Source organism: Vicia villosa, unplaced genomic scaffold (genome assembly GCF_029867415.1).
Source record: "Vicia villosa cultivar HV-30 ecotype Madison, WI unplaced genomic scaffold, Vvil1.0 ctg.000359F_1_1, whole genome shotgun sequence".
Lineage (NCBI taxonomy): Eukaryota > Viridiplantae > Streptophyta > Magnoliopsida > Fabales > Fabaceae > Vicia > Vicia villosa.
The window spans coordinates 998341-1011197 of record NW_026705162.1 but is presented as its reverse complement, the minus strand read 5'-3'; the positions used below and the strand labels follow the sequence as shown (position 1 = coordinate 1011197).

At 35.5% G+C, this 12857-nt stretch overlaps 1 protein-coding gene across 1 annotated transcript; it reads right to left on the bottom strand.

Annotated features, from left to right (window-relative positions):
* Positions 1-9283: 9283 nt before the first annotated feature.
* LOC131627368 (uncharacterized) lies at positions 9284-9781 on the bottom strand. Its single transcript, XM_058898213.1, has one exon. It carries the CDS (start codon positions 9779-9781, stop codon positions 9284-9286), a length of 498 nt encoding a protein of 165 aa, XP_058754196.1.
* Between the last annotated feature and the right edge of the window lie 3076 nt (positions 9782-12857).

The window sequence follows — 12857 nt, the reverse complement described above, 5'->3', positions numbered from 1 at the left end:
CGTCTAGTTTTTTTTTTATTATTACATAGTCTAGTTTTTATCGCCAAGATTTTGTTTTTTTAGTTTAAGTTAAATCTAAAATCAAAATTATTTTGAAAAAAAATTGTTTAATTAGCTTTTATTTAATTTTAAAATGATTTTAATTTAAATCATTAATGTTATTATATTATCACCAAAAATCATAGAAAATGCAAATAACCAACTTTAAAAAAAAAAATTATCCAAAAAACCAGGTTTTGGGAGAAGTTACAAGGGTAAGCAGGTTTGGGAGGTGCCCTACACATAGGAGCCATCTCCCATGGCGCCAAAGTTATAAATTTTGTTCATATGCGCCACCCCAGGTGGCGCCATAGTGTTAGGGGAAATTAGAGTTTTGTGTGAGTGGCGCCTATGTACAAATTGTGTACATAAGAGCCATATGGGGTGGCTTCTATGTGTTAGGGTATTTTTCCACACATTTTCTTAGTCGTTTCTCATATTTTCTTCCATTTTCTTCCATTTTTGCTGCCATGGCTGACTTGCCGGTTTTTAAGAGAGATGGTCATGTGTTTTTCTCTGCAGTGAAACCGCCGATTAAAATGAAATTTTGGAACATTCACTCCATGAACTTAATCAGGTTGTTGTCACGGAAAAAAGGATATTGATATAAAACATTCATTAATTAAAAGGTACATTGAAAGTCATTAACATAAAATAAGAAAACTAAAACATCTAAGAAATTACAACGGTTAAAACAATGTCATTTGGTCCATGCATCATTTGAATGCAATCAATGTCGTATTCCACCTTATCCCAGAACTGTTATGTTTCTACGGTCACGGCAGCAACCCTTGTTCTAAGCCTCTTAATGCTTCTGATTTGTTTGCCGGATTCATACTCCCCCTCTAAAAAGGGCATGAGAGTCCTCCTGAGTTGCTCGATGGAAGAGATATTCCAAACATAATCGGCATGAGAGGTTTGACTGGAGAGAATATGACATGCCCGTTTCTTCGACGATACTCCGGTTCTGGTTCGAGACGCCATGTTGATCTCCAGGGTGGGGGCTCTGTTGTCCGGTGATCTCCATCTGACCTAATGCGAGACATTGTTGTGTTTGTGTTTGGTGTTTGTGTTTCTGTGTATAAATTCAACCCTAGGAACCCCTAATTTATAATAGTAGTGATAGAAAAGGAGTACTGTTGCGTACTACTTACAAGCACGCCTAACTTGTATGATAAATGCAAGCACACTGATCAACGTCTGACTTGACGGGACTAGACGAAAGCATGCATATTTGACTGTCCAAAATACAGACTGACAGTATGGAACATGAAGACAGCTTCACTACAAGACAAATACATGAGTAGTTGATTTAATTAAAGTTAGTACAAATACATAGCTAGTTGATTTAATAAAAGATAGTACAAATACATGAAATACTAGTTGATTTAATAAAAGATAATACAAATACATAAGTAGTACAAATACGAATATAAATACATAAGTAGTACAAATACAACTACAAAAACATAAGTAGTACAAACACATGACATACAATTAATTGTTGGTGGAGGTTGCTCCACGATTAGGACAGGTATTTTTATTGTTCCCGAATTGACGACATATGTCACACTTTCTTACCATTTTCTCATGATCATCCATTTCGGTTCTGATGCGTGTGCTGTTGGGTCGACCTCTTTTCTTTCGCCGCATGTTGTCATTATGCTAAACCACGTCCCCCTCATACGCAGGCCAATAATCCTCCTTTGCCATCACTTGAAATGCATTTTTGTACACTCCGAGCAAGGTCCCCGCCTTGTAAATGGGAGATAAAAGTGCTAAGGGATCTTGGTGCGCATACGAACATGCTGCTATTACATGAGAGCAAGGCATGCGAAAGGCTTGAAACTTTCCGCAGCAACAACAACGCCAACAACGTATACCAAGCCAACCAAGCTTTCACCAAACACAGTACCAACACCATCAAACCTCCGAACACCCTTACCGTGAAGAGTATCAAACGCCCTACCAAAATCAACTCATCCAACAACACTCATGGGGCTTCACCCAACAGCACCATGACGCGGGCCCCTCAACTAGGCAACCCATCGCTCATGGGGCTTCACCCAACAGCACCATGACACGGGCCCCTCCACTAGGCAACCCATCCCCGACATGGGCCCAGATGATGAATACGACCCAAACAAGCCAATGATCACGCAATCATCACTTTACCATAGCTCCCAACAATCACAACAACAACAACATGGCTAAACCACACCCCAACAAACAATGCCTTTTTTCCAAGCCAACTCAAGCGCTGGGTTTTACCAACCATACGAGGCGACCCCACCACCACGACAAATCTATAAGGGCATGGGGACCCGACTCTTTGACAGTAGGATTGAAGACTACATGTCCAACGAGCGCATGGAGGGGCTAATCTGAGGCCCACCTACTCAAACACAACGAGAACATCCAAGGACTTGAGGGGGGTCGTCGACCACCTTCCCAACAGATCCGAACAGCGCCTTCTTGCGAAACTGACGGTCATAAGGGTCAAGATTAGAACAATTTTAATGTTTTTTAAAAATATATTCCCGTATTTCTCGTATTTGTAATGTTTTTCCCGTATTTGTAATGCTTTTCCCGTATTTCCCGTATTTGTAATGTTTTTTCCGTATTTCCAATTGTAATGCATCGTCTTATATCATTAATATATATTCCCGCAATTCTAATTATTTATTTAGTAGTTTTTTTATTAAAAAGATTTAAAATAAAAAATAAAATAAAAAACTGGGCAACATTGGCGCCACCTGAGGTGGCTTAAAGTTTCCCCCTAACACTATGGCGCAACCTGGGGTGGCGCATATGAACAAACTTTTTAACTATGGCGCCATGGGAGGTGGCTCCTATGTGTAGGGCACCTCCCAAACCTGGTTACCCAGGTAATTTTTCCTAAAACCTGGTTTTTTAGGTAATTTTTTTTTAAAGTTGGTTATTTGCACTTTTTTTCTCAAAATCATATCATCTATTACATTGGAAAGAATATAACTCATAAAAGTCTAGAACGGAGTTGAATAAAGATTACTTAATAAAAAACATTCAAAAGATTTTCTCAAAAGTAGTTTTTCAAAATGGATTATCATAAGTTTTTCAGAGTTGCACTAAGAAGATTTACGAAAATGGATTATTAGAGATTTTTCAGAGTTGCACTAAGAAGATTTAGAGCGAAAATATGAGGACTATACTTTTATTTAAACTTGATCACGTTAACACTTAATCACTTCACAAATACCAAAGATAATTTAATGTTGATACGCAAAGGTATTCAATTGATACTAATTGTATACTTCATAGGGAGTGATTATACAGCGATTTAATTTCAATGAATTTTGAATTCAACAGTTTCTCAAAATTTAATCACCACTCGATTAGGCACCAATTCTAACAAAATTTAACCTTACGTAATAAATCACTACCAACTGAATAAACGATAAACTACTCTAAGAATTGAAATACCTAAGCTTGCAATATCCTACAAAAATTAAATACTAGAGAGAGAGAAGACACCAAGATTTATAGTGCTTCAGTGTTTGTCCTTGTTTTGCCTACTGCACTCTTCAACGGTTCCCATTGGGACCTACTTTGTTCCTTTTTATTTTGACAAATATCAGAGTTCATACAATCACTTATCCACAATATTGTTGAGAAAAAAATCTCATATCATGATCTTGACTTGTATACAGTGCAATGTCGAACTCTTCTATGTAATCTTTACTCGATTCACGCCTCTTGAATCCTCTATAGTATCACCAATTTTCTCCAAGCCTTTAAGTGTAGCAATCACCCCGCGATCCTACTAATTCTTTGAGCGATGAACTGTCTAAAGATTAGAGAAGAACTCCACCTTGTCTATACCCTTCCATACAGTCACTACCAAGATAATCTTGAGAGTAGAACCTTCTTCTTTTCACTGGAATTTGTCAGTACCAATGACAAGAACCTCAATCTTTCAGAAACCCTGAAAAAAAATTTACCTAATCTTCAAGAACGATTAGTTTTAAGATGGCGTCTCCCTTGATCAATTACAAATTTATCATTATCAAGATCTGAAATCAAAATTAGAGGTTAAAGATTAAAGAAATTCGATTGCAAGGGTTTTTGAACTTTTTCAAAAGTGATAGGATGTTTATTTCATAGAAAATCACAATGTTGATTATGAGATTTACTAAAGTTGTTACTGAAAGACGATGATAAAATGATTTTATATGTGCTTGAGATTAAGCACAAAAATGGATGGAAAAAGTTAGTTAGATTCGAGCCAAGAGCATCTCATGATTTGAGTCAAATGAGCAAGTAGTGTGAAACAAGATCCCATAAATAAAGTGACCCATTTTCCTGTAATTAGGCTATGATTCAAGTCACACGGGTTCATGATTCGAATCATGTGTAAACCTTGATTCAAATTAGACAAGTTAGTGGCTACCATGAAATTTATGATTCGAGTCTTGCGTAAAGTATGATTTGAATTACAGAGTTGCATAATTCAAATCAGGTGTAATATGTGATTCGAATTACAGACACCAAAATTTTCCTATTTTGCCTCTGTTTTTCTTTATTCGAGTCATGGATTGTGAGTGATTCAAATCACATACAAGAAATCATAATTTTTCAAGTTTTTCAAGATAGCTTGGGATTCCACTTCCCACATGACTTGAATTGATAACACTCATGGTTCTTGTTTCATTAACTCCGACAATTTACTTAAACCATCATGATAAAATCTCAAATATAACAATTGATTTATGCATTCTAAAAATGAGTGGAAAAAGTTAGTTTGATTCAAGCCAAGATCATTTCATGATTTAAGTCAAATGAGAAAGTAGTGTGAAATAAAATCTCATATAAAAAGTGACTCATATTCTTGGGATTAGACTGTGATTCAATTCAGATAGGTTCATGATTCAAATCATGTGTAAAGCTTGATTCAAATTAGAAAAGTTAGTGACTACCAGGAAAATTGTGATTCAAGTCATGCACAAACTGTGAGTCAAATAATAGAGTTGCATGATTCAAATCTGGTGTAATTTTTTATTCGAATTCCAGACACCAAAATTTTCATGTTTTTCCTATGTTTTGCATGATTCGAGTCATAGATTGTGAGTGATTTGAATCACACACAAGAAATCTCAAGTTTTCAAGTTTTTCAAGATAGTTTGAGATTCCACTTCCCACATGACCTGAATTGATATCACCTATGATTCTTGTTTTATTAGATCAACCAATTGACTTAAACCATAGTGATCAAATCTCAAAAATAACAATTGATTTATGCATTCTAAAAGTTAGTTTGATTCAAGCCAAGAGCATTTCATCATTTGAGTCAAATGAGCAAGTAGAGTGAAATAAGATCTCATATAAAAAGTGACTCATATTCTTGGGATTAGACTATGATTCGAATCAGATAGGTTCATGATTCAAATTATGTGTAAAGCTTGATTCGAATTAGACAAGTTAGTGACTACCAGGAAAATTGTGATTCGAGTCATGCACAAACTATGAGTCGAATCACAGAGTTGCATGATTTCAATCAGGTGTAATTTTTTATTCGAATTGCAGACACCAAAATTTTCATGTTTTTACTATGTTTTGCATGATTCGAGTCATAGATTGTGAGTGATTTGAATCACACACAAGAAATATCAATTTTCATGTTTTTCAAGATAGTTTGAGATTCCACTTCCCACATGACCTGAATTGATATCACCTATGATTCTTGCTTTATTAGATCTACCAATTGGCTTAAACCATCTTGATGAAATCTCAAATATGACAAATTGATTTATGCTTATAAAAACAGATAAACAAATTGATTCAAACTTGATTCAGAGATGTGCAATCACGAAGGAGGCTCAGTAAATAATAATAATAAATGAAAGTGAAAAGACAAGCAACAAAATAGTTGTATTGGGGGTGCTCCCTTGAATGGGATATGCAACAGTCTCCCCCTAAGGATATGCAGTTTCACAAGGTTGGTAAATAACAAAAACAATAAGAACAATAACAACGACAACGACGACAACAATAACAAGAACAACACACAACCTTAAAAGATTTCCTAACTAATTATGATATCTTAAACATTTTTCTGTCTTACAATCCATCTAAGAGAACGATGTTTACGAAGTTGAGAGACACCAAATGTGTAAGGTTAGGGTAAAACTTAATGAACACGTGCTTTATAGGAAAAAATGAGTAATATTTCTGCTCGGTTTTTAGAAAAATCAAAGGAATGTAATGAACTAAAAAATAAAGTATAAACTATAGTTGTTAGGATTCTAAGTGTATCCCTTAGTTACTTTATCCTTGATTTATTCACTGTAACCTGAGGGATATATTTATATTTTTCTTAACCAAAAAGAATTGGTGCCCCCAGTGTTTATACCTCAGTTTTTTATTGTGTAAGGTTAAAGCTTTTCCAATATACGTGTTATTTGTAGTAGTGTGCCCTTAGCTGAGCCCCAATCAAATTATAAATGTTCATATCAAGCTTGTTTGCACCTTGCATCCCGAGCGCAACTCAGAGACGTTGGAGATTATAAGTCACATTTTACTCCAACGATTGCGATTGTGGAGGCGATGAAGTTGCTTTGGAGTGTGAACTTGAGATTGTAGTTGAAATGATCAAACTGACTATGAGATCTGAGAGTTCCCTTATCCAATCAATCGGCCAAGGAGGCAGGATATGCTGAAATGTAGCAATTGGAGAAGTTACCAGAAGTGGGACATTCGCTACAGGTGAAGGGAGTGGTTCCTCAAACATGAGCGTGTGAACCGTGCATTGATATTGTGGAGTGCTTGAATGAATGACCGGGAGTTAGTTTATGGGGAAGCGTTGCGATAACTATGGATCAAATCGCTCTGGAGGCTACCGTGATTATTGTTGTAAAGTTAATGGCAATTGGATCGGCCAACAAAATTGCTTGTGGTGGCGCAACAAAAAGGGTCAGAGATATTTGGTGTGGAATTTTGCAAAAGTTAAGAGACAATTTCTATGTGGTGCCGCTCTTTTGGAGTGGGATAGAAAATAAATGGTGAGTTGGTGAAGTCCTCGATGAAAGATCTCTGGCACAGTAGTGGAAGTCTCCGGTAACTAGAGGAGAGGGTGTATCTGCAAAGTTAACACTCTAATACTCAAGCTAATGAAGTCTGAGGAGTAAAATTGACGAGCATATAATTATCGGTACCTTATGTGTTGTGGGGTGACACTTATATAGGAACAACAGCTAAAATCTTCTCTAAAGAATGTGGTGTCTCACACGGGGGACCATTAGATGAATCCAACTATTGAGATGGAGCATTGTCTCACTCTAATGTAGGACTTCCTCGTAAAAGCGTGTATGTTTGTCAGCTTGGGTGAACGTGAAATTGGACTGGACCTCCAACTTAAACTGATTTATTGAACTCTTTGGCAAGTCCAAATAAGTAACTACGTGCTATTTGTCAAAAACAAAATCAAAATGCAACTACTTGTCCCCCTTGATATCATTCTCAACTCTAGAAAAGCCTCAATGCATGCATGCAGGCATTGAACTAGCTGGCTCCTTGGGTGGTTGAGATTTGTGCTATTCAACCTAATTGGCCCTACAATTTCCTCTGGTTGTATTAATTAGTTGTCGTAACTTTCATAGATATTTTCCTCCTTGTTGTATAAGGGTACGGATGGTCCTACAGTTGGTACGGGCCAGTTAGGACATAAGTACCAAAGTACAGATATGGTACATTATAAAAAATAAAAATGTCTCAAGCATACATGCATGCATCTGCATTTATGGTCGAGATAATTTGGGACCCTTTAGTAGATACTAGATAAGATATTCAACAAAACATGTAGTAGAGAGATGTAAAACCAACCTCCAGAAGGTTCAAGTATTTTTTTCAAAGAAAGAAACAATGGAATCCAGCTAATATTTAAAATGAAAGAAACAGTGAAAAAATCCATTTGGAACTTGCAAGTGAAGTTTTATTTCGACATTCAACAACCAGAGCCTTCCCATCATGATCACTTATTGATCACAAAATCCTAGTTACACCGTATTGAGAGTGGAAATTATAATATAATATACTCCACGTTTAATTTTAAATCAATTATTATGAAGTTGATTTCATGCGTTGTTAATTAATTGTAAAAGTTGCCATGTGTTCATAGTGAGAACTGTCGTGAAATTTGATCCGTAATATTCCGTGTGTTTTACATATATTATTCCAGCAGCGGAAAGGAGAATGAAAGAGAGGACTTGTACGGATTGAAAATTGAGACTCTCCACTCATCGCTAATTTGTTTTAGAGTAATGTTATTTTGAAACTAAATATTACACATACATCCTAGTACATCCTAGTTACCGTTCTCAAATACAGTGAACATTAACAATTTTATTTTGACTTTTCTATAATTTTTACACTGAAATAACTTTGATTAATAGTATTTAAAAATTTGGTTAATACAATTTAGAGTATGGTTATGGAATGTTCTGACATCAAATATTAAATGTTATTTAATAAATTAATTTTGATTAAGTTGGTTAATATACAATTCATAATTTGGTTAATGAGTTCTCAAAACTAAAATAAAAAATATTAAATTGTAAAATAAAATTGATTAATAAAGTGTAAAAGTTGGTTAATACATTTATAATTTAGTGTCAGAATATGGTTAGTAGAATGTATTTAATTGGTTAATTAAGTAGTGAAAGTGATTAATGAATTATAAGTAAAATAAGTGGTTAATGATGTACAATTTTATGGTTAATATAATTGTGAAATTGGTTAATGATACATTCTTATATTTGTGTTATAAAATAAATTTTAAAAACAAATTTTTTTAATTTTTTTTACAAATATTATTATTTTAATGAAAACACTATTCACCATATAAATACGATGAACAGTATATACGGTGTAATATTTATATATACGGTGTAATATTTAGTACGAAGATAACTTACTATTTGTTTTAAGTAAATATGTGTTTTACTCCTTATAGGCTTTATTTGCTTTATCTATAGTTTGAAGAAGAAGAAAACTTGAAGAAAAAAAAAGTAAATATAATAAAATAAAATATAAAGAATTGAAGATTTAGGCAAGACTATGAGATATTTCTTAATGGGTAATGTTTTTTTTAATAAGCCATGATATATTAATAAGAGTACAAAAAGTACTCAAGCAAAATACAAATTCACCTACAAAAGTTATAGAGATACTCCACCCCATAATAAACACCCTATTTACAAAAATCTAGTGGTCAATGAAACCACTCATACCAGTTACACATGGATTTTCTTTTAGTCCCAATCCCCAACCACCACCAAGAATGCATTTTTATCTTATGAACAATCTCGTCCAAGTCAAGGATAGCATTGTTAAAGATAATATCATTACGTTGATTCCATATACACCAATATGTTACAAGCCACACCGCCCCTGCTTTTTTGAATGAACATGATTCCTGCATATTCTCCAGTAATTTTAAAAAGTGAGTTGAACACAATAGTTCTTCATTGCTGTCAATTCCCAACCAGTTTTGAATCATCTCCCAAACTTTTCTTATCATAACACAATGAATGAACAGATGATTAGCTTCCTCTACCTGCAAACCACAGAAAACATACATGCTATTCTCATCACCCTGAACGATATTTTTATCTACCAATAGCTTCCTAGTTGGTAATCTATCTTTCAATAATCTCCATCCAAAAATCCTTACTTTAGATGGAGCCCACAGTTTCCAGATCAACCTCATACTCTCCGAAGTGTCTCAATCCTCCCTAGTTGTGTCATCCTCATCCACTAAAGCAGAGTAGTAAGATTTAACAAAATACTCACCTATTCCACCCAAGGACCACACTACTGAATCCTTCAAACCCCTTCTAGGTCTAACTTCGGACAAAATTTCCATCAGTTCTCTCTTTTCATTCAAAACCTCCACATTTAGCACTTCGGTGTTAACATCAACCTGCCAATTCCAAAGATCTTCATCCCAATATCCCATTGAATTTACACACACCTCCCGATTGGGAACTGCCATATACAGGGTTGGAAAGCCTCACTAAAAGGTCTTTGACCTAACCAACGAGCATACCAGAATGGTAACATTTTTCCATCACCTAACTTGAAAGATAAGAACTTGCTCAGGCTGTTTGCTTCATCAAAATCACTTAATTTCATCAAATCCCTCCACCACACTGATTCCATACTCTTACGCCCAACTCTAGTTTTCTGAATACTTCTTTCTGCCAACACACCGTACCTAGCTTCTAATACACCCTTTCATATTGACTTTTCCTCATTGAGAAATCTCCATACCCACTTTGCTAACAGTGCCTTATTAAACTTATCCAAATCTTTGATCCCCAATCCACCCTCATTTTGATGTTTGCACATCGAGCTTCAACTTACCCAATTCATTCCTTTCTTTTCCTCATTGTGGTTCCACAAAAAATTCCTCTGTATTCTGATTATCTCCTCCACCACCAATGCTGGAATTTTAAAGAAAGACAAATAATACACCGGAACATTTGATAATACAAAATTTATCAAAGTGACTCTCCCCCCAATTGACAACATTCTGCCAATCCAAGGAGGCATATTTGCTTTCATAGCCACCACGATAGGGTTCCAAAACTAACATCTTCTATGATTTCCTCCCACCATAATTTCCAAAAACTTGAACGGAAAGCCACCCAACTTACACATAAGGTACTGACTAGCCGCTTGAAGAAACGATCCCTCTATTCCAATACCATACAGGTTACTCTTCCTCATGTTAACTCTTAGGCTAAAAATCATTTCGAATCCTCTCAATACCGTTTTAATTGCCCATAGGTTCCTCCACCTACCTTCCCCCAATAAAATTGTGTCATCAGCAAATTGTAATAGATCGTAAGACACTTCCTCATTCATCTTAAATCCTGTATAGCCTCTGTTACTAACAAATTTTCTTACCATAGTAGTAAATGCTTCCGCCACAATTGTAAATAAATAAGGAGACAAGGGATCTCCTTGTCTTAATCCTCTAGATGCTTCAAATTCTGCAGTAGGACTTCCATTAATAAGAATAGACAAATTATTGTTGAAGACCCCTGCACCCATCCACCTTAACCAAGTTTCGCCAAATCCCATCTTATTTAGCATTCCTCTCAGAAAAGACCAGTCCACACAATCATACGCTTGGGAGAAATCTACCTTGAACATTAAGCATTCCTTCTTCTTTCTTTTTGCATAGTCAATAATTTCATTTGTAACCAGAATCCCATCTAGAATCTGTCTCTCGGGGATGAAAGCAGTTTGTGTCTTTGAGATCAGTTTGTCAATTACCTTTGCCAATCTTGCAGTCAGCATTTTCGAGATTATCTTATACACTGCTCCTATATGACATATAGGTCTATACTCATCCATCTTAAGAGGGAACTCTAGTTTTGGTATTAGCGCAATGAATGAAGTTGGCATTGCTCTAGGTAGAGAAGCTTTCGAGTGAAATTCTAGGACATATTGAACCACATCATCACCTACAATGTCCCAACATTTCTTGATGAATTCCGAATTGAATCCAACCGGGCCAGGGCTTCTATCACCTTGACAACTCCACACCACATTCTTAATCTCCTCCCTAGTTAAATTTTCTTCCAACCTGCTGCTTTCCTCTTCGGATAATTTCTTAAAGTCAATTCCATTTAAAGTTGGCCTAGAAGTATTCTTTTTCTTAAATATTGCTTCAAAATGATCTCTCACCACCCCTTTAATTTCATCCACTCCCTCCACCACCCCTTGATCTGTCAGCACAGATACCATTGCATTTTTCCTAACCCTTGCCTTCAGCATTGAATGAAAGTATTTAGAGTTCATGTTACCCTCCTTCACCCACCTTTGTCTCGCTTTTTGTTTCAATATGCTTTCTTTAATGTGAAAACTATTCCACATTGTTTCATAAACTTACTTCCTTCTGTCTAGTAATTCCTGGTTCAATTGGTTACTAACATAGAGATCATCCTCCTCTATCCTATCTATTTCATCCACCTCATTCTCAATCTTCAAATCCACCCACCAAAATACATTCTTATTCCACCACCTCAAGCTATCTCTAAGTCTTCTAAACTTATCCTTTAGAATAAATGCACTACTACCTTGGATTGTGAAACTGGCCCATTGATTCCTAACAAATCCAAAGAAATCTGCATGATCATACCAGCAATTAAACACCTTAAAAGGTTTAGGCCCCCCGTTTAACTTACAGGTTTTCATCCAAACAGGCTTGTGATCTGATATGTCCTTTTTGCCACATTCTTGCGCCACACCTTTCCACACATCAAGAATACCTTCAAACAACACTATCCTGTCTAACCTACTTTTAGACTGACCATTAGCACTCATCCAAGTAAACTTGTTCTTGATCAGAGGTAAGTCTATCACTTCCATTAATTCCATAAATTTAGAGAATTCTTCCATCTCTCTGATACTTCTCACTAACCTTCCCCTTTGCCCCTCCTTCAGTTTTACAGTGTTTATATCTCCCCCAATAACCTATTCCCCAACCGGTCATTTATTTTTCCAATTCAATAAGCTTTGCCATAATGTTCTCTTCTCTTCTAGGAAACACGATGAATAAACATTTATGAAGTACATATTATAGCCTTGCCACTCCGCATTTAATCCCAGAAAACCTTTTTCTTTAAAACTAAATAACGGATTATTACACCTTTTCTCCAAATTGTTAGAACAAGATTTGTTCTGATCAATATTCTTGTTTTGATGATAACAATGTATATGAATTTTGTATAAGACAATGTGGTACTCTAATCCTTTACATTTTCCATTTCAGA